This window comes from Alligator mississippiensis, chromosome 1, assembly GCF_030867095.1.
Source record: "Alligator mississippiensis isolate rAllMis1 chromosome 1, rAllMis1, whole genome shotgun sequence".
NCBI lineage: Eukaryota > Metazoa > Chordata > Crocodylia > Alligatoridae > Alligator > Alligator mississippiensis.
In genome coordinates, this window is record NC_081824.1 from 15835982 (window position 1) to 15862561 (window position 26580).

The following is a 26580-nucleotide window of genomic DNA, read 5'->3' on the forward strand; positions in this document are numbered from 1 at the left end:
AAATTAGCTACTGAAAATAGCAACTGCTACAGAAACATTAGAACTTGCTTTGCATGCATGAAACTCACAGTGCAGAAAATTCATTTAAACTTTTCTTTAAAAGTTTAAGGAGGGAGTTAAGGAAGGAAAGGGGGGGTGTGGCACTCTATGTTAAAGAGCAATACACATCTTCTGCCAGCAAAATAGGGTCAGAGGAGGGGCAAGCTGAGGTGCTCTGGGTCAAGATACAAGGGGGTCGTGGGGAGAGGGATTTAACAGTAGGGGTCTACTACAGACCCCCCAACCAAGGGGAGGAGCTGGACCAGGAATTTTTGGGCCAGCTTGCAGAGGCACTTAAGGCAAGGGATGTAGTTGTCATGGGTGATCTAAATTACCCGGACATCTGCTGGGAGGAGCAGTCAGTCAGGTTGGACCGTTCTAGGAGGTTCCTGGCCGAGATACAGGACCTCCACTTAACCCAGGAGGTGCACAGTCCCACCAGAGGAAATGCCCTGTTGGACCTGGTCCTGGCCACAGGCGATGATCTGGTAAGGGGGCTCCAGGTCCTGGACCACCTGGTTGATAGTGATCATCGCTTGCTGGAATTCATCATCCAGCGCAGGGTGTCAAGGGCCTGCGGCAAGGCGGTAGCCCTAGACTTCAAGAGGGCCAACTTCAACGAGTTGAGGAGATTGGTGGGAGAGGCGCTGGGGTTCTCGAGGGCAGGGGAACTCAGTGCCCAAGATGAGTGGTCGTTCCTTAAGGAGACGATACTCAGGGCCCAAGAGGTGACAATCCCAACAAGAAGCAAGGGGGGCAAGAGTGCTCAAAAACCTCCCTGGCTCACCAAGGAAGTCCGGGAATGCCTGGTTGCCAAAAAGGCAGCGAACACCCAGTGGAAGGGAGGGGACTATGTCCAAAGAAGAGTATACCTCCACTGTTCGGGCCTGTAGGGGGGCTGTTAGGAAAGCTAAGGTGGACATAGAGCTAGGACTAGCATCCAAGATCAAGGATAATAAAAAGTCCTTTTTCAAATATATAGGGAGGATGAAGATGGTGCCGGGAAATGTGGGGCCCCTGCAAGATACACTGGGCAATCTGGTGGTCGCGCCAGAATAGAAGGCAGACATCTTTAACAAATTCTTCACCTGTTTTCTTGTGCAGGGACCGGGACTCCCCCACCATGATTCAAGACGGACTGGAAGGGAACGCCCCAAGACCTAAGGTTGAGGAGGACCAGGTTAGAGTGCTTCTGGAGGGGCTGGACGTGTTCAAGTCAGCAGATCCAGATGCTCTCCACCCCAGGGTGTTGAGGGAGTTAGCAGGGGTTAATGCAGGGCCCTTGGCATGGCTTTACAAGCGCTCGTGGTGCTCAGGCCAGGTGCCAGATGATTGGAAGATAGCCAATGTGGTCCCCATCTTTAAGGAAGGGAGGAGGGAGGACCCGGGCAACTATAGGCCTGTCAGTCTTACCTCAATCCTGTGGAAACTCTTTGAGAAGATCATCAAGGAGCACATCTGTGATGTGCCGGCATCAGGGGTGATGCTGAGGGGCAATCAGCACGGTTTCATTAGGGGCAGGTCATGTCAGACCAACCTGATTGCCTTTTACGATCAGGTCACAAAAGCATTGGATGCAGGTGTCGCCGTGGATGTAGTCTTTCTGGACTTCAGCAAGGCCTTTGACACTGTTGACCACCCCATCCTCATTAAAAAACTAGGCGACTGTGGCATCGATGCCTACACGGTCAGATGGATTGCTAATTGGCTGAAGGGTCGTACTCAGAGGGTGGTGGTGAACGGGTCATATTCGACCTGGGTGGAAATGGGCAGCGGAGTGCCCCAGGGCTCGGTCCTTGGGCCCGCGCTGTTCAAGTTCTTTATCAGTGATTTGGATGACGGGGTGAGAAGCAACCTGTTCAAGTTCGCTGATGATACCAAAATCTGGGGTGAGGTGGGCACGCTAGCAGGAAGGGAAAGACTGCAGAAAGACCTGGATAGGTTGCAAGGGTGGGCTGACAAAAACAGGATGCGTTTCAATACAGACAAGTGCAGGGTGCTGTACTTGGGCAGTAGTAACCGGCAACACACTGATAAGATGGGAAACTCCCTTCTTGAGAGCACGGAGGCAGAAAGGAATCTTGGAGTCATCATTGACTCCAAGATGAACGTGGGCCAACAATGCGAGGTCACGGTCAGCAGGACTAACCGAACATTATCGTGTATCCACAGGTGCATCTCAAGTAGGGCCAAGGAGGTGATCCTCCCCCTCTACACGACACTGGTCAGGCCACAGCTCGAGTACTGTGTCCAGTTCTGGGCACCCCACTTCAAGAGGGATGTGGACAACATTGAGAGGGTCCAGAGGAGGGCCACCCGCATGATCCGGGGACAGCAGGACAGACCCTACAAGTAGAGGCTACGGGACCTAAACCTGTTCAGCCTTCACAAGAGAAGGCTGAGGGGGGACCTTGTGGCTGTCTATAAACTCACTAGGGGGGACCAGAAGGGTTTGGGGGAGACCTTGTTTCCCCCAGCACCCCCCGGGATAACAAGAAATAATGGCCACAAGTTGTTGGAGAGTAGGTTTAGGTTTAGATTAGACATCCGTAGGAACTACTTCACAGCTAGGGCGGCTAGGATCTGGAACCAACTTCCAAGAGAAGTGGTGCTGGCTCCTACCCTGGGGGTCTTTAAGAAGCGGCTCAAAGCCTACATGGCTGGGGTCACTTGAGCCCAGTTTCTCTCCTGCCCAGGCAGGGGGTCAGACTTGAAGATCTATAAGGTCTCTTCCGACCCGACTTCTATGATTCTATGATTCTATGAAAAGTTTTTGAGACAAGCAGGCAGGTCAAATGTCAAGTCTGCTAACACGTGAGCAAGAGGCATTCCTTGTGTAGCAGGCCGGGAGGGGGATTATACAACTAGTTTTCATTACTGTCACCAGTAAGTGGTCCTGACCCTCCATCCTTTGCATTACAAACATTGATGTGCTCCACTAATCACAGGCAGTCAAATTCTCTTCAGTTGACATACTGTCTCTTATTCAGAAACTCTAATAAACGGGTTGTCAGCCAGGGGCACGCGTACCCCTGGGGGTACTTTGAAAGGTCCCAGGTGGTACATGGGGGTGTCCATGGACAGGGTGCTGGCACTCCACACCACTGCCTCACAGGAGCAGGGCCAGGGCAGGGTGAGAGTGGGGCTGCACAGACACCACACTGCCACAGCTATGCTGCTCGCCACCCCTCACTCCGTGTCTGGCCGCTTGCCACCCCGCTCCGCTCCACACCTGGCCTCTTACCTGCCTCCCCCCCCCCCCCCCCCCCCGCGTGAAGTATACTTATTAAAAATGGGGCCGCCGGGGATACATTTTAAAAAAGGTTGAAAACCCCTGCTCTAATACATTCATATAGTAATAGATTTTAAGGCTATAAAGGGCCATTATGATCATCTGTTCAGACCTCTTGCCTAGCACAGGCCAAAAGGTTTCAGTCCACATCAAGCCTATATCTTGAAGTATAGCATAACTTTGCTATTATTTACTTATGTCATTATTAGTTGCTGTTATATTTCTAATATTTTGCACTTCTATAGCATCATTCTTCTGAGGAGCTCAGCCTACTTGAAAACTGTCAGTTAACTTTTCTTCACCATAGTTCTGTGCCAGAGCAAGGAAGTATTGGGAAACTGAGACCAAGCGGTGAATAACTCTTTTTCCAACTCCCCTATTTACAACTCTATATCCTAGTAGTAATCCCTTTCATGGCAGTGAGCTCACACGTAGAATAGAGGATTAAGAAATGTGAATAAAGATGGCAGAGTCTGTTCCTTAGTTAAAGTCCTACGAAGAATCTGAGGGAGCAGCAGCATTAGAACAGAAGCCTCCCAAATCCTACACCCATACGTTGACCACAGGACGATCATTTGTGTCCTGTGTCCCTTTTGCCTGCAGAAATCTCACCAACATCAAGGGCATCACAGGGGACATCCAAATGGAGGATTTCACTCATTGGGCTAAATTCTGAGGTCCTTACTCAAGTTTTCTCCCACTGCAATCAATGGGCACTTGTTTTTAGTAAAACTGTGCCTGAGCATACAGCTCTGTAATACCAGGGTGTGCTGAAGGAGTGTCACTAGAAGACCAAGCAAATGTAAAAGCTGCCAGGAAAGCAACAGCTATTATTTTTTTGAAATTGCAAAATTAGCATCTTTAATAAAATCACAGCAGCTAAAATAGTGTAAGAAACACAGTTAAGCTCCTTGGGCTCAGCATGGAAAATGACTTCAGCTAGAAATGCAATACTGTTTTGCAGAATGGGCTAGTCTGAGAATCCATTTGTCAGTGGGAGCGTCTACATGAGACACTTAATATGCAGTAGTCCAGGGGTTGTCAACCGGGGGTACGCATACCCCCCAGGGATACTTTGAAGAGTCCCAGGGAGCACACAGGGGTGGGTAGGGACAAAGCACCACCACCCTGCACTGCTGCCTGCTGCCTCACTTGAGCAGGGCCAGGGCGGGGCGAAAGCAAGGCCACACAGATGCCGTGCTGCCACTGCTCGCCACCCCCCACTCCGCATCTGGCTGCTCGCCCCCCCACCTCGGTGTCTGGCTGTGCACACCCTCCCCCCCGCCCCCCCCACTCAGCAGCCAGGGGTGCACTGCTTTGCATCTGGCCGCCTGGGGGTACAAGGATTGAGAAAGGTTGAAAACCCCTGCAGTAGACTAATTTTGCTGTACATTAGCACATCACAGCAAAATCCATGCTAATGTGCTAGTGCACAGTAGGTGCACATCGCTACAGCAACGTAGCATCACATGTAGACTCACCCAGTAGAATTAGTCTACTGCACATTAAGTGTCAGAAAAAGATCATGCGCCATTGCTACTGTGCATTAGCACTGGCTACTGCACACTTAGTTAGTACCTGTTATTCCTGGTACTAAACTTAATATGCTGTAGCAATGGCGCATTAATGCATGTGTAGACACGCCCAGTCACATTTTAAATATGCTCTAATTGTTTCTCAGAAGACAAGAAGCCTGATTCACAATAGCAGCTTGGGAACTGAATATGAGTGTAAATGGTATTAGTGGTCTATGTAGGCCCAGTCTTTCATGATACAGAACGCCTCCTGCGAGATGCTGAGTGCCCTCAGATATGACTGAATTCAGCTTCTTCTGGGCTGGAGTACAGTCGGTCCATTGCAGAATCAGTTGACTGTTGGACCATTGGAGGTTTCTGTTCCTGGTTACTGGTACCAGACTACAGAGCAGAAGAACCTTCCGTGGTCACAGGATTCTGTGGCTAATTATTTATCATAAGGTAGAATTTGCTGCAGCTAATCAATACTACATAGATATGAAATAAGTTAATTGCTTAGTAACAAAAATAAAACTAAAAATGTCTTTCCTCACTATCATAACAAAATTTAGACAAAGAATTCTTAAGCTGAACGATGAATGACAAGTTAATCAATTAATTCTGTAAAGTCTATTTTAGTGATTTTTCATAATTACTGAATCTTAACTGTAAACAGCTTAAATAATCATATCATTTGTGCACTGTACAGCAGTTATGTTTATTAATATACTACATCAATGTGATTGGAAATGCATGTTTTTTGGGGGGAAATATTACCTTCTTTCTGCTATTTGGTAGATAAAAGACCTGTATGTAATTAGTTTTTCTTGGAGGAGAAAACAGTGACACAGAGTCAATATATTTTCTTGAAATAACGGCTTTATTTACCCTATATAAACCAGTCATTGAACAGAGGCGGTCAGAAGTGGCATGCAGGCTAACCATTCTTCCAGAAATCTCAACCTAAACTTGAATGCGTACTTCCAAGGAAACAACTTCGGACTAAAAACTGACTCCGATTTGAGGGATTAAGGAAGCTAAGGAACTCACTTGCTATTTGAAAGAAACTGCATCACAAAACTGCATATAACATTTCTTTAAGCACTTTGAATTTCTTTAAGAAAATGAATTTGTGTAACTCTGTCTGCTCAGCAGGAGCCCTATGTTTCTAAGAGACTCTAAAGGGCAGAAAATGTAGGAGAGAGAAGTTTGCCTTCAAACCCAGACACTCCCCCTCATCTCTCCTAGCAAGTCTGCCTCTCTCTGTTGTTACACTGTACTGGTGACTGCACGCTCCACTGCTCCATCCACTGAATACAGGATGACTACAATAATGCAGGTAAAACAAACAAACTTATTAAACCACTGGAGATTTAATCATACAAGTAATTAGCCACAAGTCTGGAACCTAACAACAGCAAGGCACAGATACATTCTACACTGCAAAGTATTTTTACACGTGGGCTACACCCTCAGAGCAGGGCTTGGTAGAATATTCTGACTGATTACACAATCACTTCTCTTCTATTTACTACATCTCAGACATTTTCTAGGAATAAAGCAAGTTTAAAATAGAACTTGGATCTTCCTCGTTGAGCTGAATGCCAGAGGGCAGAAAAAAAAAAGAAACCAGAGCTACAGACACAGTCTCTCTTCCTTCTCGAGTAGATCAGTGCCACACTAATGTCAGGGTGGTCTCTTTAATTCAACCTGCCTTAGCCTTTCAGGGGTGATTCATGGTAGCAGGCCTATAGGTTGCACTCCCAGTTAGGGGCTTGGTAAGTCTTCCTAGACATTTCCCTTTTTTTTTTTTTAACCTAATTTTCCTATAAACATAACAGCGGTACAAAAAGGGAAGCAAATTCTGAACTAAATTGATGAATTTTGGGACGGTTTCAATTAATGTTCCTCAACTGCATTCTTATCCAGCACCAACTCCCAGGTCTTTGGGAGTATTGTGGTGAAGGGTTGAGAGTCATTCTCAGATTCAACTTATAAAAGAAAATCTCATCTCTTCCTACAGTTGTCATTATTCCCACTATTTTTCTTGAGAGATAAATAATATTATCTTGACATCTAATATTTTGCTCCCCCACTGTTTTAGTGGACTCTATCTTTCACACACACACACACACACACACACACACACACACACACACACACACACACAGGTTTTCCAATATCTCAGTTCTTCTCCTGGCTCTTCACTAATCTCTCTCTAGTTTTTCAATATTTTCCTTAAACTGTGGTCTCCTGAACTAGCCGCAGCATTCTTGAAGAAGTCACAACAGTGGCAAATGAAGAGGCAATGTAACCTTTCTACTCCTCCTCAACCGTCTCATTTACAGATCCAAAAATAGCGTTAGCCTTTTTAGCCATCAAATAATCCTGGCGCACATTTTAGTAATTATCCACCAGGATCCTCAAGTCTTTTTCAAGATGTCATGAAGACCAAGTCAGTTGTTTTACAGGTGTCTTAAGAGGAAAAATGTAAGTATAAACAGAATTTATTTATTTTTTATTTTTTTTCTGTGTCCTACAACATACTCACCTCTTCCTTTATTACTATTTAATAATTCTTCATACCTTCTCATTTAAGGCACTTAAAAGGCATCACACATTTAAATTAAACTTTACAAACATCGCTGTGAGGCATCAAAGTGTTATTATAGTAACTTTATGAATCAGAAATTAAGATAGATAGGATAATTGATTTGACAAGTGCAAGTCAATACCAGAGTCAAGAATAGAGCTCAAACATCTGTAAGTTCACAGATCACTAGGTATTGTTGCCTCCCATTTTCCACTCTGTTGTTTATCTCGGTTTGTTCCTTTTTACTCATATATAGATGGATACAAGCTATTAAGCTTTAGATCTAGATAAGAACGTTTTCAAAAGGACCAGGTGCTCAGGTGTAGGCATTCATTTCAGTGCAGTATAGGGACAGAAAGGAAGTGCCGAGTTCTAATGCAGAACCACATTTCCCCCAAATTTGGAAGTGTTCATATTTACTTAAATAAACTGCAAACGGATAACTATGTACGCTTATAAAGAATCTAAAACCCTAACAGAACAAGACTAAGGAGAGAAAATAACATGCAACAATATGTAGTTATGTTGCTTACTGTAGAACTGGAAAGCCTGGGATGACAGGGCTGAGCACAGTACAAAAAACTATATCAGATGGAATAGGAAAGGATAGACTATGACTGGAGAGAAGCTCTTTCTAAAATAGCTTGAAGTATCCTCAAAATCCTAGAACTAGTATGGTATAAAGGGATGTGGTTATGAGCACAGTGGGAAAACTACAGTGATGACAGGAGAGTGCAGTGAAAGAACACATCAAAGACCTTCATTCACTCATTCGGTCAGTCATTCATTCATCATGCTTCGGGATAATGTCCAGAGTCACTTGCACAGCAAGCTTCACGACACTAAATCCAGAGAACACTTCATGAGAAATACCTACTTGGCTTTTATCAGCTGACACCCTGTTAGCTTGTTATACTTCCATTTCTCAAGGGAAAAGGAAGAGTTAAGATAATTATTATCCCCACTATCCCTGCTCTTTCAGCACAGCTACTTGTCCACAGAAGTGTCTGAAATTTAAAATAAATCTAACAAGTGTTGAGGACTTGTTGCTATTCTTATCTCATTGGCCTCTATAAATTCAACGGGTTGGCAATGTCCATTGTTCACAAGCAACTTTTAACTGCTTTGTTGTCTACAAATGCAGTGGGCCCATAGCAGTAGAAGGACTCAAGGGAGGTACACCACTCAGCACACATCCAATAATCTCTCTGTATAACTGCATTGTGGATCTCTGTTATAAGCCAGATTTCTTCCCATATTCCTGTTATGTATAATTTCCCAAAAAATAATATTTGTGTTCCCTCTAAGACCCAAATCTCCAGCTATTTCTCAGCTCTCTCTCCCTAGCATCTGTATTTACATATTCTAGTTAACTACTAAGGTCCCAGTTTTGTGTTTTCATATGTACTTTCCCAACGTCCACAAAATCAACATGAGCTTTGTGTATGCCATGACAGAAAACCTTATTAAAAATACTGCTCTGTTCTTCAGTACATTTCTTCAGCAACATAGTATAAAGTAATGGTTTTAGTTACTCTGTTTCTTAAATCATTATTGAAATCCCTCATTTTTTTTAACAAGGGAAGATTGCACACTTAATCCATTTACAACACATGAAACCATTTCACTGTGATCAGCTCCTTTCCCCTAAAAAAAAAATCCAGAAAATTCAACACAATGAACATATATCCTGATGTTTCCACCACCACACTGCAACTTAAAAAGTCTGCTCTGAGGAGTTAAACATTCCCTGCAAGACATAAAAGTGTTCCGAAGAGGCAATGTAGCCCAGTACATGGACCTGACACACAGATATCTAAAACTTTATATTCAGCCCCAGGAATATAAATCAAACAAATGGTGAAGAGGACAAAGGTATTTAAAAGCTCTCACTGAATAATCTAAGGTGCCATGAGGAACACAGTTAAGATCTTTTTAGCCAGTAATTTTTGATAATGTGACCTTTTATGTGTCTCTCTTTTATGGTTTTGAGAAGAACCAATGCTGGACATCAAGGTTCAGATGACTCAAGACGCCGTTCAGGCCAGGAAGAAGGTAGGACAGTCTGCAAAAAGGAACTGCTTAGATGTCACAGTGCCAGCACCCTGCTGTGTCCTGTGGAAGCAATGCGGACTCAGGATGGGTCAGGCAGCACCTGCCTCATTGCTAACCTGATTGAGGACAAGGTGCAAGTGACACCATGGAAAGTCGGGGAAGGGAATAAAGCTGCAGATGCAAGCTATCCGTGCCACAATCTATCCCCTCCAAAAATTCCCTTAACATACTGAAGGATATAGCTGTAGCTTTTCTAGAGTGGTTGCCTGCTACAGACAAAGAGGAGCAGAATCTTTTTAGAATGAGAAGAGTTTAATCACAACATAAAGATAGAAATATATACTGTTTATATGTGTGTGTGTGTGTGTGCGTGTGTGTGTGTGTGTGTAACATTAGTGACCAATGCTCACAGTACTGAGCTATTGCAAACAATATAGTTTGATACTCCTATTGAAGCCAGAAAACCAAGAAACTAAAGAAAATACTTACTTTAAATGTCTGAAGAGGAAATATGGCCCTACTGACCTATAACGCAGATACACTAAATAATAAATAATGTAGTACCTCCTTTTATACTCATAGCATATGTGTAAATAAGGGGGTAAAATAATAAATGTGTAGTAAGGCATGCCCCAATACATATATTTTAAGAAATAAGAACATGAAAGGGTCATAGTACAGGTCAGATTGGATCATTACTGGTCAAGAAAATACATTTTTTCTCTACAAGGAACAAACTCTGGGGTTGGAACCATGTAAAATTAATCTGGGTTGCAATTAAAGCTGACCCGGTACTGCAAAACTCAGAGCCAATCTTGAAATAAATCCACACAGTTCTGGGTATTCAGATACAACATTGTGGTTCAGACTAAGATAGAGATGCCAGCCACTCAGGGAATTTCAGAACTGAATGCTGACCTTCCTCCTAGAGGTTCTTAGGAAGCATAAGTTTTTCTACAGAAATTTTGAATTTTTAGTGGGGGAAAAAATGACAAAAAATATTATCCCAAAACTTTTGGCTGACCACAAAACTTCAATCCAGACATGGATTGTCTCATGAAAGCTGTCATTCATGTGTCTATCCTAATCTGTTTTTTGGGTTCCTTAGATGGATTTTATTTCCATTAAGTACCAGTCTCCCATATTACTGAACTACTGTGGTACATCATGGCATTCCATGGCCTTTGGAATATGCATGGGAGTATCGGAGGGGAAGGAGTTTAGATGGAAAACCCAGCAAAAAGATGAGAATGAGAAGGACTGAAGTACCCAAAAAACTCCCCTGAGTTTTTATGGTGACATTTCCATATTATGTTATTCTGGTGCCAGAAAAAACAGTTCTGTCAAAGAAACTTTTGACTTATCTCACTTGCGACTGAAGCTCAGGGATGTTCAGATTCCACTTTCTAGTTTGGGCTCTTTCTGCTGTGCAAGGCGGAAGTTTAAGTATTTTTAACATCAAAGGTTCTGGAACTAGTGTGGGTAGCGCTATCATCCAGGCCAAAGGACTAGAAAATATACTGCAGAAAGCAAGCTTGAATTGGCAGATGGATTAAACTAATAGGTCTTTTCTTTGTACATTAAAAAACTGACGCTCCCCAAAAACAAAATGCTGTACTGCACACACAGTGCTCTCACTGAGGACAGGATGAAAGATGTCAACCTATGTCCAACACATTGCTAAATGCAGCTGGGAGATGCTTAGATACTATAGCAAAGAAGGACACATAAGAATCATTTACAATATGGGACTAATGAGTAAGGCCCAGGAGGGGAAGAAAGATGTACTATGAAGGTAAGAGAGAATTCTCCACTCAAAGTCAAGTTACGCATAAAAGATGCTTCCCAGCTATTGCTGTGGTCCCTGAGCTTTAGAAGCCCCAAGAGCTACTTGCAATGCTACTTGTGTGGCAGACCGGGGCAGAGGGTGTGCAGTGGGTGTGGGACTTCTTTAAGTCCCCAAAGAGGGTAAGAATTCCACCTCTCCTTTACCCTCCATGCTCAGAAGCATGTCCTGTCCCCTCCCCTTCCCATCCCCTTTCCTTCCATTTTTCCTTCCATTTTTCCTTCCCCTGTCTGCTGCTACCACTGTCCCTGCTTCCCTGGGAGCAAGGGCAGCTCCTGTTCCACTCCAGCCAGACTGCACAGGGTCTAGGCTCAGCCCAAGACAGCAGCAACAGCAGCAGGTGGGCAGGTTCCCCTTCCCTGCCTCATCACCCTGGGTGTTCCCCACTAGCTCAGAAGCAGATGTGGGGCGGGGGCATCCATGCCACCCCCATTGCTGCTGTTGACCTCATGCAAGCAAGCTGGAGTGGAACAGGATCTCCCCTCACCCCCAGAACAGGAGCACCTGCAGATGGGGAAGGGGAGGATAAGGGAGGTGACATGCCCTTGAGCAGGGAGGGGAAAAGGGGGAATTCCTACCTGTTTTTAAAAGTCCCAAACTGCTGCTCCCATGGCATGGTCTGCCTGCCCTGGTGGTTGCAGGGAGGAGTCTGGAAGCAGGCGGTGCACCCACCCTTGCAGCGCTGGTCACTGCTCCAACACCCTGTTTGTAAAATCCTGGTGCCAGATATTGGAGCTAGCTTGTAGATTGGGGTAGGTAGTTATTTAGGCCTGAGGGCCACATAGGGAGTTTTGATGAGCTGTCCCGGGCTGGGTCAGCATCTTCCTCCCTCCCCCCTGCCCCAAAACAACTCACCAAAACTCCCAGTGGGGCTGTGGTCAGGCAGGGAGCAGGACAGGCAGGTGAGGCTGAGATCATGGGGGATGGGGAAGCTTCAGCCAGGAGGCTCCTGCTCCAGTGCATGAGTCTCTGGCTCTAGCTCCTGGCCACCTTCCACCCACCCAGCACAATGAGTAGCCATCTGTGGGTGGAGTGGGTGAAAGGTGACCGGGAGCTGGAACTGGAGCTAGAGCTGGAGCCCTGTGCGCTGAAGCTTCCCCCTGACCTACCCGGAGCAGCGCAGCAGGAGCAGGAGGAAGACCCACACCTGGAGGTGAAGGGAATACAGCAGCTCCCAGCCAGCTGCAGCCGCACCAGGAACAGCCCCACCAGAAGCTGCTTGTGCAGGCCAGGACCGGGCCAGCGGGCACAGGTAGGAGCACGGAGCAGGCTGCCTCAGCGGGAACTGGCGGGGCCTGACCCCATGCAGACAGAGCACCGTGGAGGCAGCCGTGGACCTGATCCAATCAGTTGGCAGACCAGATCCAGCATGCAGGCTGCATTTTTACCACCCCTGTTGAAAATCAACAGCTCTGTAGGTCTACTGGCTCTAGGAATCCAGAGGTTCACAGGCCCTCTTCATCAACCCTATGCACACAATGGGATGGCAGCGGGGAACGGGATGTCACTGCCTTTGCTGTATGGTGTGCAGAGTGTGGACAGCCTTCTTGTGAGAAAGTGACAGAGGATTTATAAGGCCCTCAAGCAGCTGCAGCTAAGCCTTACGTCTTATTTGAAAGATGGTACTTTCAATATAAAATCCCTTAATGTCATACTGGCACTGGTTCAGTACTGACTCAGAAAGCTGAGCGCCAATATTGAATTGCTTACACCATTTCCTGCAGCACTGGGGTTTTCCTTGGAGGACTCCCATCCAGTTGCTAACCAGTGCCAAAGCTGTTCATTTTTATGAGTTCACAGGCCATGGCTTTCCTGGGAGCTGTTCTAGGTAAATAACCATCATACAGAGCCAACCTGATTGAGCTCATAAGATAATATACCTAAGGAACATTGTATAGTTTGTGTAACACACTTAAAAAGTGAGTTGCGTATTCACTATGTGCATAGGCAGTAGGGCGAGAACAGCCTGCTACTGCTGACAACTCATGGAGTTACTTATTTAGCTGAAGTACCTGTCTGTGCTTCAGTGGGGTCATTACCATTTACTGTACTATGCAGGGAGGAGACAACAGAAGAGATGGTCAGAGAGCTTTTGTTGGATTTGAATGAATTCAAGTCAGCAGGGCCAGGTGAACTTTATCCCAGGGTCCTGAAGAAACTGGCAGAGGAGACCTTGGAGCCTTTGGAAATGATTTTCATGAAGTCATGGGAGATGGGCCAGGTACCAGAGGACTGGAAGAGGCCCAATGTAGTGCAAAGAAGAGGCAAAGAGGAAGACCCAGGGAACTACAGAGTCACCTCAATACCTGGGAAATTACTGGAGCATATCCTAAGGAAGGCCATTTGCAAGCATCTAGTGGAGGAAAGGCTGATCACAAGCAGCAAGCATGGACTGATGAAAAATAAATCCTGTCAAACAAACCTGATCTCCTTCTCTGTTAAAGAAACTTTTTGGGCAGATGAAGGAATGCTGTGGATATCATGTATCTGGATTTCAGCAAGGCTTTTGACATGGTCCCACACAACTGATTGCCTTGGGAAGTTATGGACTCTCCATCACTAGAGGTGTTCAAGAAGAGGTTGGACAGCCACTGGTTGGGAATAATCTAGGTGTAGCTATGCCTATGTTCTACTATGGGTTGCTCTCTTGCTTCTGGGCTTTGCTAGTTGCGCCTCTCCTTCTCCCCCCCACCCCCCACACACCTTTTCTGCTACATATGTCAAGGTGTTTTAAGCCTTCCTCAGAGTCACTGGGTGTTGGCTTCAGCCAAGGCTGAAGACTTTGACTGGGGTTTTCCAATTCTCCTGCTGGAACCAGAGCCAGAGGTTCCTAACTAGAAGGTCTTGGACCTCTGCACAGGGTCAAACTGACCGCCATATTTGGAGTCAGAAAGGAATTTTACCCCATGGTCAGATTGGTATGAACTGAGGGGGTAGGGTGGGAGGGGGTATTGTTTTCCTCTGTAGCAGGGGACATGGCCCTCTACCCGGGATCGCTTGAGCACATATCGACAACAGGTCAAAGAAGCAGGACATTGGCTGCCATGGTTCTCCTGCTTTACCTGTGGCAGGCAGGTTATGGTGTTAGGTCTGTGCTGTGTCAGGGTTGAGGATAGTTTTATATGGAGTTTAGAGTATAGATTGTATAGGATGGTTTGGATAGGGATGATCCTGCCACAAGCAGGGGGTTGGACTGCATGACCTCTGGAGGTCCCTTGCAGCGCTAGCTCTCTATGACTAAGAAGTTCCAAGTGCTGCTCCTTTTGCTGCTTATTTCAAGAGCTATTTGAGTAGTTTTGAAAATCTTTCCTTGTAGGTCTGTTACAAATCTATTTCATTCTTGTGAAGATCCAAATCTGAAATTCTAATTAGCATCAATTATTACAAAGCTCTCAGTTCCTCCTCATTAAATTTATATGAGCTGTATATATGCAGCGGCACATATTTGTGGTCATAGTAAACATGTTCAAATGGGAGTCAACAATTCTTACACACAGAAAAGCAGCCTAATAATCTGCAGGGATGAATTGCCTCAGATGAGTGTTGTGCTCTAAAAGCTTAAAGAACAGCAGCCTCTTTTGGTACCTTATGTAAGCTCTTTTGTAAGTCTGCATGACTTAAAATCAACTGATTTCTTTGTTGGCTAAAGAGTAGAGATTTAATTATTTGCTAACACACTGGGAAAGAACTGAAAATCCACCATGCTGCCAGTCTGTGAGGAAAGGAACTCCCTGTTGAGTTCAGTGGGTGCCCTGAAATCACCTCGGGTGTTTTACAGTGACACAGAAGTCACTTTGCAAGTGAAGTTCTGTTTAATGCCATCTTGAAGAAATATCTTTTTAATCCTCTTAAATCTATATAAATAACACACTCCTTTATTTTTCTTATGTGCTGGGCTTGCAGGCCAGTCATGAAAATGTTATCTTCTACTTGTCTGTTCAATGGGCAGCAGTTCTAAGTTCGCACTGCTCAAGTGGGCTTTTTGAAGGGGATAAAATGACCAGAGACTGCCAACAAGGTTGCTAAATAGTGTTCAGCTGGGTCCCATTGTGTTATCTTCTTTCCTGTGAAGTAGTATGTAATGCCACAGTGTCACTGAAACTAGCAGGACCACATCACGATAAGTACTGCTAAATGTAACTGTGGAAGAAATGGGCAATTGAGGACAGATTTTATGATGCAGACTCTTTTGTACTTAGAGATGATCTGAGACTTAAATTTATTAACTTGGACTAAGTACAGACCTTCAAAAAGCCTGAGGCGGAAGCGCTTAGGTATTGTGCTTTACTCAAAGCACCCTAGATGAGTGCGGAGCGAACACAACTCATGTTTGCCCTTGTTGTGGGGAGGGAGGGGTACTGAAGTGGCTCCCGCACGGCCCCTCTCCCCAGCCCCGACCCCCAACCAGCTGTCAGCAGTGGCTGGGAGAGATAGGGAGGGGGAACTGAGCCCCCTTCCCCCCACACACCATGCAGCCTCCCCCAACTTGCTGGCTCAGGTCTTGGGGGGGGGTTCAGGCCAGGCCCACATGGCAGGGGGGCTCTGTTCCCTGCTATGCCTGGGGCTACTGATAGCTACAGCTCAGAGTCACATATGGTTTTCTGCTGCATCAGAAACTGGGGTTGAGGGAGATGGGGGAATGGAGCCCCACTGCCATGTGGACCTGGCCTGTCCCCCCCTCCCCCAAAGACCGAGCCAGAAATCTAGGGAGAGCCCACGCAGCAGGCAGGCTCCACTCCCTCACCCCCCAACCTGAGTCTCCTGACAACTGCATGCAGGAGCTGCAGCTTGGGGCTGCCTGGCCCAGCTTTTCGCTGCGCTGGGAACTGGGGGTGGGACCATGGAATACAGCCCCCTTCCATGTTGCCATCTCCCAGCTTGCGGGCACGGGTCTTGGGGATGGGGGCAAAGTCTGAGCCCCCAAGGTTTGGAATAGACTGCCACCGGAGGTGGTTCAAGCACCTACTTTGAATGCCTTCAAAAGATATTTGGATGTCTATCTTGCTGGAATCCTACAACCCCAACTGACTTCCTGCCCCCAGGGCAGGGGGCTGGACTCGATGATCTTCCGAGGTCCCTTCCAGCCCTAATGTCTATGAAATCTATGAATCTAAGGTTGGTCCATGCAACAGGTGTGCTCCATTCCCTACCCCGCTTGCCCACTACCAGTTTCCGGCACAGCAAAAAGCTGCGCAGGGTTCTGAGCTGCAGCTGTTAGGAGGCTGGCATAGGTGGGGGGGGAAAGGGGTGAATGGAGCCCCCTTGCCGCACAGGCCCAGACCAGCACCCCCCAAGACCCAAGCCGGCAAGCAAGGGGGAGCCCTGCACAGCAGGGAGGCTCCATTTCCTACCCCTCTCCCTGCCTGCCTGGCCGCACAGGGAGGAGACAGAGCTTTTTTGTCTCCTCTCTGCGACAGACCAGGGCAGGGGCTGAGCTGGTGCTCTCCTGGAGTTGGCAAGCACCAACTAAGGCTAGCAAGCTGCTCAGCAATGGGCCCCTGGGATGCCAGCAGAATAAGACCTACCTTGACTTGCAACGGGATCTAGTACAGATGTGTAATAAAGCACTCTAATCTAAAGCCCTTTAGTCTCACAGCACATCCATTCAGGGTTAATTTAAAGCAGGATCCACCATTTTCAAAGCACTCTATGTGCCATGAACATCTGTTCAGCTATGGCTGTAGTGCACTTTCTGTGTGCTTACTGCACAATACGTGTAATGGCTGTACCTAGCCTTAATTGTTAAAGCCACCACATTTTTCTTATAAATCTACGCACATTTTTGATCAGCTATATTTTTTTTCTTTAATAGCCCCTTTTATCTGAAAATCTCAAAGCACTTTGGAAAACACTATTTAGGTTTAAGGCACTATCCCCATTTCTCTTAAATTTCAAAAGCAGGAAATGAGACACTTGTCCAAGGACAATTAGTAAGATGGCAACAATAATATATAATTGATCATTCTGTTAATGTAGGAAATGAGTATCAATGATCTATTGCAAATGTACAGGAGTGAAAATGGTGTTGGCTTTATCAGAGAATTGTGTTTGCAAATTATGCCTCAAGGATGTCATAAGTCCATGTTCCATACTGAAGAATCAAGCCACTTTTTGCAATTATGATTCACTGAAGTAAACAGAAAAGACTCCAGATACGCTGTCATAGGGTCTCAGCTACCACTAAGATCATTACAGAAATAAAAGATTTTCATCATTCCAAGTTATGGCAATTTAAAGACATGGTGACTTTTACTAAAGAAACACAGAAAAATTGGCAATCACTGCTACATGAACAGACATCACACCTAAAGTACAAGATATCTTGGAAACAGGCTTTGTAAAACATTTAAGTTCTTTACAGTTAGGCAAGTTTTGGCTTGCTATAATTTAGAACTTAATTATAATGTCTGCTCTGATACCATTTCTTATTAATGCTACCTTTAATTGCAATTTTCACTGTCCTATTCCAATACCATCTCCATGGGTTCTTAAGACAAAGAATTTTGATTAAATTCCTTGCCTAGGGCCTAATTCTACCCCCACCCTTTCCCTGATACACATGTACATCTCAAACAGAAGCCAATGAGTGTTTGTACGTACCGCTGAGGGTAAGATGGGATTAATACAATACTTTTTGTCTTTATGTTGGTACAAAATACTTCTAACTTGAATTAACGTACATCCAGCCATGGAAATGTCAAGGCATAAAGGCCAGACTCTCAACTAGTGGGACTGGTGCAAGTACAGAGCATTCAAGAGAGATCCTTTGGATGAATATGTCTCTTTGAGAATATAGCCAAATATCTATAGATTATTGACCATTATTATGGCAGCGTCTTTTTAGGGGCAGGTTGATTTTAGCCTGGGGAAAAAACACAGAAAACTATTCTCTTTGCGGCAGAGCTACACAGTCACATTCCATGGAAATCTGTGCTGTGTTAATGGAAATTATTTGTCTTTTTCAACATGATAAATCAAGCATATTCAAATAAACTACTGATCCCCTGCCCATGATGCAGTAGATTTTTGTTAAAAAAGCATTAAGAGGATCTGATGGCTTTTGGGAACATTTTCAAGTCACCACAATGGCAACCATAGCCCTCAACACTGCGACCCTTTTGTCAGAACTAAAGAATACAAAGTATATTTGGTAACGTGGAAACCAAAATACGAAGGGGAAAGAAAAAGAGAGAGCGACAGACATTACCATTAGTTCTGTTTAAATAAAGCCTCAGGTGCTAAACCAGAGTAAACTTGTCTAGTTCCACTGAAGTCAATGGAGCTCTATTGATTTACTCCATCTTAGGATCCAATCCTAAGAATTTCTAAAAGAGACTGATTCACTTCCCACTATCTGGGGGATTTATGTGGACATTGCTTAGTCCTGTAACTGCCACAGAAATACACAGGATAGTTGGTTTCACAACATGCAAAATCAAAAGAAAGACTATCAAACAGATCATTAATAATGTCAGGGTCTGAGGTTGGAGAGATACATGCCCTGATTATTCACTGTGCTACACATTTTGCATTTGACTTCACTGCCTGTTGTAGTAGAGTGAGCTGTACAATCTTAATTTAGAACACTTAATAGGAAGTGCCCATAGGTATTGTAGTTCCAACTGCTTGTAGGGAGCCACGCCTCCAGAAGATTCATCAGAAAAGTATCAACAATGAAACAAAGGGCTAAAGAGGGGCAGGGGAAGAAAAAAAAAATCCAATTTGAAATGACCAGTAACTCCTAAAATGCAAGACAGTTTGGACAGAACATACAGAACATGCTTACCTGTGTAGTGTACCACACATGTCTGACCCTTCTTTGGAAATGTCCTCCCTGTTGAAAACATAAAATCTAATTAAAAAAAAAATCTTTGGTAGCATGCCTGCTCACGATCAGCTTTTAGAATGAATGGGACGAAGAGGCTAGGCTGGGGACTAAATCCAGGGCTGGTTTAGGTCTGAGTGACATTTTATCCAAACGGCCAATATCCAGAAGGGAGATAGGTAACTATAGCTTAGGAGAGAGAGTTCCCGTTATGATCCATGTTTAGTTTTGGGAATAATACTAATATTTTCTCATAATATTGCCTTTTCCTTTCATACAAGGATACCATATTTTACACTTACTGTAACATTAGATGTTCCCCATCAATGGACTATATCCTGCTGTTGCAAGGGGAGTCTCAAAAAGCATAATGGATAGATCATGTTCTTAAATTTCTCTGAGCCATTTTGCTGTCATTCACAAACAAAATCAAACTCTGGGATAGTGGTAAAGTTCGCTGTTAGTATTCATAATTCAAATGCCATATATTTAACATTACTTTCATGAGAACACATGCAATTAGTAAATGGGAAAGCTTCCCAAAAATCCTCTCTCATACAATACAAATGCATTTTTTAAATTGGCAACCTTGAGGCACTGATATCCTGAAGGGAGCTCTTGAAAGCCCCTCTGTAACAATGGTTATTTTGCCCCTTGTTCTGACACTAGGCATAAGAGAGTGTTTGAATAAAACACTTGCCATTGTTGAGAGTTACTCATCTACCCTAGGTTCTGCCAGCAGGCTTGGACAGGCATACAAAGCTGCAGGGAAATTTTCCAGGACACATCCAAAACTTCCAAGTAGCAGCAGATTAAAACAGATACCACTGATTTGCAGAACTGAGTTGGCAGGCACAGGACCCAGGCTCAGCAGAACTGATCTGCAGTATATGGGATGGGATGTACTAGTGGAGAAACAACCCAAGCAGGAGCTTCAGAAGTTGGATATTAAGGCAGGATCCTGCGCCAACCTCCATGATGGCCTTCTGTTGTCTCTTCCGTCTGAGTTTCGTGTGCTACCACAGCATGCTTTATTATCAGGTATGATCTGAGACGGACAGTTGTACACCAGAAACAAATAGTAGGAGGAGGGCAGCAGAAACGGTACGCAAGTCAAGCACAGATTCCTAATATATAGCCATCAGTAGTGAAGAGGTTTCCAAACCTTTTACAAACTGCCTACTCTGTTTAGACTGGAAAATGGCAGCGACTGCTTCTTATGATACATTTGTATAACACCGAGAACAATGGGGCTGGTAGCTAGCCATAGCTAATGCTACTGCCACCCACAACAGGCCCCAGGCAAAGGATATGCTATTAGATTCAGAACTAAATGAGAAGGAATATGGCACCATTCATCTTTGACCTAATTTCCACTTTAGTAAAAGTAGGTGTTATGCTAAGAAATTCAATGGACCTGTATCAGTTTGCATGAGGGCTGAATTAGACCCAAGGAAGCCAAGACCACTGACTACAGCAGAATGACTGTCGAATAGATCTGGGGCAACAGTACATACTAATTGTGGTTTGATGACACTGTTCAAATCAAGCAGTTTAGATGAAGATTTACAAACCAAAGAAAAGATATTTATAACCTTAATTTGAACAGCATCTCCCATAGTTAGCACATCTCTGTATACTGCACAGGTAAATAATACAATTCCAAGACTAAATTCTATCCTCAGCACCACTTACAATAGCTGCCCTTCTTCCATGTATGGAGATCCCCCAAATTTAGGGCAAATGGGAGCATCATTTGGCCCTCAAAGCTAAACAAAGCAGCAGAAGAAGAAAATGAAGAGTAGAAAAAAGCTCGAGCCAAGAAAGGTAATCCAAGGATGAAGCTGGCCCCTTCATACAGCTGTATATTAGCGATGGTATTTATCTTCAGAGGTAGTATGGTGACGCTACCAGCCCAGAGCAGAGCAGCCCTGACTTGGTTGTGAAAAAGTGATCTCATAAGCTAAGATTCACGTTCAGTCTAAACTTGAGCTGCCCATTGCAAACCTGGGAGAAATGGTCAGGCCTGTCAAAATGCTGCTGCTGCGCCAAACATTGCTGCCATACCCAGCCAACGGCTCATGAAAAACTTTGGAAACACATTTGGGAAACTCTGGGAGCCTGCACGTGAAAGGCTCGCTTCGACCACAGCTACTTGCACGACTGCAATCGTGTCTCACGTTCATTCCCACGCTCTCCCCACAGGAGTCAACTGTAACGTGGAAAAGTGTAACGTGGGAACAGGAGTGGTGTCAGCAGACAAGTGCCCTACAAGCTGTCTTGCTGCTGCTGCCCCAAGGATGCCTCCACCAGGATGGGCTTGGGAAGCCAGCCGGCGCTCGCTGCTGCCTGGGGGCTCCCGCACGTTGAGCGGGGAAGCGCGCTGCGCTAGCATTTGCTCTCGTTACCCCCGTGCATGACTTCACCACACTTGGATTTATGCAGCTGTCAGCAAATGCCATTTAGACAGCCCGGCCCTCTGGCCACGCAAGGGGCAGCCGCCCGCTCGCACCCACAGACCCTGCCACAGCCACGCCAGGGATGCGCCCACCCACCTGCTCCCCTGCAGCCCCTGACCGCTGCGGCTCTCCTCTCGCCAGCGGATGCCCCCCCCCGCTCCAAGTGCTCGCAGCCCCTCTGATCCCACGTCCTGCCCCTGCCCCTGCCCCTGCCCCTGCACGGTACCGTCTCCCGGGGAGATGGTCTCCACATCCACGCCCATGGCCACCGCCGCCGCCGCCGCCGCTGCAGAGCCCGAGCCCGAGCGCCTCGTCCCCGGCGCGGCTGCCCCGACTGAGCGCCAGCCCCGGCCCCGCCGCCGTCACCGCCGCAGCCAGTGCCTCCCCCGCCAGCGCGGGGCGGTCCCGGGCTCAGGGGGGCGGGCGCCTGCTGCTGCTGCTGCTGCTGCTGCTGCGGCCGCGGCCCCGGCCCCGGCCCCGGCCTCTGCCCGCGCCCGCGTCGGGGTGCCGGGGCAGGAGCGGCGCCCCGCAGCCCCTCGGCAGCTTCCCGCGGCCGCAGCCCGGCCGGGTCCAGGCGGTGGGAAAGGGGGGACCCTCCAGGACAGCCCGGGGGTCACCAGGCACGTTGGCGCTGTGTGCCATGGGCACGTTGCCACTCCAGAAGCCCCCCGGAGTAGATTCAAATCGAGGTGGCGACCCTAAGCCAGCTCGGATCACCAGCCCCACTGCAGCTTTTCAGAGCCGCAGCCTGGGCTGATCCGGGCTTTGGGAAAGCGGGGCGCAGAGGGCAAGGTGCATCCTTCCCAGAGGAGTGGTGGGCGCTCAACCTTTTTTTGTGCCAGGGCCCATTTGCAAATACTGACGGCCAGTCCCGACCCAGGGCCCCTCACTCCTCAACCCCTGCCCCCAGGTCCCAACTCCAGAGTTCAAATTACTGGGGAGCTCTGCCCCCCCCCCCCCCATCAGAGACGAGAGCCCCTTTGTAAGATTTGAAAATCATAACCTGGAGGATCTCCAATTTTATTAGGGCATCATGATGTGCAGGCCTATCTTTTGCAGACCCCCACAAAAGTCAAAGCGTGATTTGAACCCTGCCCAGCCCCCAAGTGTATGGGGTACAGGGTGGGTGTGAGGGACAGGCAGGGGGCCTGAAAAGCCTCAAGCAGCCCCTAGAACACGGCACAGGCCTTTGCCCAGTTTAGCCACAAGCTTTATGATGGGCTAGGCGCCTCGGGCAGGATGGTTCGCTGCCAGACTGAAGTGAAGTGAAAACAAACAGAACTCCACTGAAACCAGTGGGGCCCCCCAAGGCTCTGTCCTAGGACCTATACTATTTAACATCTTCATCAATCATGTGGACATAGGTGTCAGAAGCAGACTGGCCAAGTTTGCTGATGACACCAAACTCTGGGGTAAAGCATCCACACCAGAAGACAGGCGGGTGATCCAGGCAGACCTTGACAGGCTCAGCAAATGGGCAGATGAGAATCTGATGGTGTTTAACACCGAAAAATGTAAGGTTCTCCACCTTGGGAGGAAACACCTGCAGCATCCTGATAGGCTCGGCAGTGCTACACTGGCTAGCACTACAGACAAAAGGGACTTGGGGGTCATGATTGACCACAAGATGAATATGAGCCTTCAGTGTGATGCTGTGGCTAGTAAAGTGAGCAAAAAGCTGGCTTGCATCCATAGATGCTTCTCAAGCAAATCCCAGGATGTCAACCTCCCATTGTACTCAGTCTTGGTGAGGCTGCAGCTGGAGTTCTTCATCCAGTTTTGGGCTCCACAATTCAAAAAGGATGTGGAGAAGCTTGAGAGAGCGCAGGGGAGAGCCACACGCATGATCAAAGACCAGGAAAACAGACCTTATGATATGAGGCCGAGAGCCATGGGACTCTTCACCCTGGAAAAGCACAGGCTCAGGGGTGATCTGGTGGCCACCTGTAAGTTTATCAGGGGTACTCACCAGGATCTGAGGGAACATCTGTTCACCAGAGTGCTCCAAGGGATGACAAGTTTGAACAGTCATAAACTCCTCAATGACCGTTTCAGGCTGGACATAAGGAAGAACTTCTTTACTGTCTGAGCCCCCAAGGTTTGGAATAGACTGCTGCCGGAGGTGGTTAAGTGCCTACCTTGAACACCTTCAAGAGACATTTAGATGTTTATCTTGCTGGGATCCTATGACCCCAGCTGACTTCCTGCCCCTGGGGGAGTGGGCTGGACTCGATGATCTTCTGAGGTCCCTTCCAGCCCTAATGTCTATGAATCTATGAAATGAGTTAGGAACAGCTGGCTGAGCTGTGGGATAGGAGCTGTGCCACCAGGAGCCCAGACAGCAGAATGGCAGAACAAAGGCTGGTTTGATCCTAGAAAGGTCAAGACCATTAAAAAAGAGAGGCTCCATAACACCCATGGAACAAAGAGTTTAGAAGGGATCAGGTAGACTGCAATGAGCTGTGAAGTCAAGGGACTCCTTTGCTGCTGCCTGAATAGAAATGCTGCTCATGCTGCCAGACAGTTGGTTTTAAACTTTGGGTGGAGCAGAAATCAAAGGGGGGTACAACTGTACCACTGCCCCCCCTGGATCTGCCTCTGCCTTGTGCTCCCGCACTGCTTCTTGATGGTGATCTCCCCTGGGCCCCCACTGCCCACTGCCCTCAGTTATTAGCCATTTCCATTGCTGATTGGAAGGGGAGAGTCAAATTGAAAGGGACAGTCACTGGGGTGGCCATGCCAAGCATGCACACATAAGGCAGAGTATTCTTTGGCAAATCTAGGATTTTGAAAGGGGGACGTAGGGGCAGATGGCCTGGTGCTTCACCATATGCAACAAAAGACATGTTTTTATCCAGGTAAGAAGAAACTAGAAGCTTTAATCTGCTAGGGGCCTAGGGCCATATTATTCAGTTTAAGATCAAAGCAAAAACACATATAATTTTATTGGCATGTGTGTTAATTTGCTATATTATTTATTCTGTATAAAAAAAATCAGCAAACTAGGCAAAAATAATGAAAAAAATGTTGTTTCTTCAGTCCTGCTGTCATTAGAACTAAATGTGCATCTCTTTTAGATTTATAAAACAAAATCTAGCCTTCTGGAGCATCTTGACAGTACATCCAGTATTTCACTGAAAGAAATTTCCACACCTCAGCCGATTTTCATGTACTTTTTTGTTTGTATGGTCTGAAACAGGCACTAATATATATTTCAAGCGTGGTAGTTCACAGAGAAAAAAAATCTGTTTTTAGTAGGCGTTTTCCCCCTATCATGTTGAATTAAAAGTTGTAAACACCGTGACAGATATGTACATACTTCAGGTACCTCTGTAGATCAGAAACACTATATTCCCTTAAGTGATTTTGTACATGAATCTCACCATTTCCATTGGCTCTGAGGGGATCATTTAACTGATCAATCTGTGTTTCCTGGCCGGTGAGTATACCAATGACATTTGAATTTTAACTGTAAGATATTTTAACTGGATTTTGTTCCCATTTACTTCAAAATTGTAGGTCTGATATTTTACTTCTGTGTTTGGTCTTGTGATGAGGCCATCTCGAGGCCGGTCCAATTGTTGGCCCACCCACCTGTCTAAGGCAGTTTACCCTGTCTTGCCTGCCACACCTTTGATGTTTCCAAAAATAGGTGTTTATAAGCAGGAGGCTGCACATTTGGTTGCCCTGATGCCAAGGGCAAAATACACAGCTCCAAACCTTCCCTTGCACCATGTCATATGCCTTGCAGATCACATCCACAAATCACTTCCAACTCCCCCGGCCCCATTGCTGGGCCACACTTGGACTCTGGCCCAAACTTTGCTTCAGATGTCTTCAGACGTCCTTGGCCACATACCCCTCACTAGGGCCTCTACTCCAGCTGTCCTACATGCAGTCCTTCAGCCCCCCACAGACCCTACTCTACATGGCTCCAGCTGCCACTACTCTGGCCAGCCTATGCACAGTCCTTCAGGCACCCACAGACCCTACTCTATGTGGCCTCTGGCTTTCTGCCCCACACTGGGCCAAACTCAGCCTCTAGCATCTCTCTTGTCCATTACTCTACCCCTCACCAGGGCCACTACTCTGCCCCTCACTGGGCTGCTGGGCCTTATACCCCATGGGCCTCAGATCCTGCTAGATAGACCTTGGCCCTGTCACAGGTCCCACTCTATGGGCCTGGACCCTGCCTCAGACCCCACTCAGTAGACCTGGGTCCTATGCTCTTCTGTCGGGGTATGCTCCCCTAGCCTTTCCCCTCCACAGGATACCCACAAGACAGCAGGGGCTGAGGCTTTTTGACACCCCATCCTTGCCTTTCACTGGGGAGGCACAGGTGTGGCATTTCCTGGGAAGTGCCCCACCACAGGCAGCCCCACCACACCATCCAACCCCAGCAGGGTGCAGTTTCAGGTCACTGCCCAGGACCAGGAACCTCCTTCCTCCCCATAGTTCCTACCCTGACCTTCAGGTGTTCTGGGAGCTGCAGGGTGGATGATGTTGCTCTTCTGGCTCCCTAGATGTCATTACCAGCTCTGCTCCTACGGCCTGGGCTTATACTGGGGCTGCCTGGCCCTTCTCCAATCTGAGGACCCTCTTGCAGTCAGATGACCACCCAATTGGGCCTAACTGCACCTGCTGGCTGCTCTATAGCCTGCTCAAGCCCCTTAAAGTGGCAGGCACCAAAGGTGCCCTGCCACAGCTCTATTCATTGATGGCTGATCTGTGCAACTGTTGTCAGTTTGCATTATATTGTAAATAGCCCTGAATCCAAACTATGCAGTGCGTTAGTATAGCAAATTACTGTAGTATTATTTTACTCCTATTGGAATCAATTGTATGTAAGATATGTCATAGCTATGTTTGTGTGATGCCCTAATTACTAAGCTATTCAGCAAAAAAAGTTGGAAGACCTTTCTCCTTCTCCTCTAGGGGCATGTCTACACAAGGTAAA

At 46.6% G+C, this 26580-nt stretch overlaps 1 protein-coding gene across 2 annotated transcripts in view; it reads right to left on the reverse strand.

Annotated features, from left to right (window-relative positions):
• The window catches only part of FKBP1B (FKBP prolyl isomerase 1B), a 137598-nt gene that overhangs the window by 38762 nt on the left and 72256 nt on the right, over positions 1-26580 (reverse strand). The window contains exons 1-2 of one of the 2 annotated variants that reach the window (XM_006269664.4): positions 21850-21980; positions 19126-19173 (exon numbers count right to left, since the gene is read on the reverse strand). In XM_006269664.4, coding sequence (XP_006269726.1) covers positions 19126-19173; positions 21850-21886 — 85 coding nt within the window. In that variant the 5' untranslated portion in view covers positions 21887-21980. Of the gene's footprint in view, positions 1-19125; positions 19174-21849; positions 21981-26580 lie in introns of those variants that run through there. The other variant, XM_059729200.1, reaches the window with a different exon arrangement.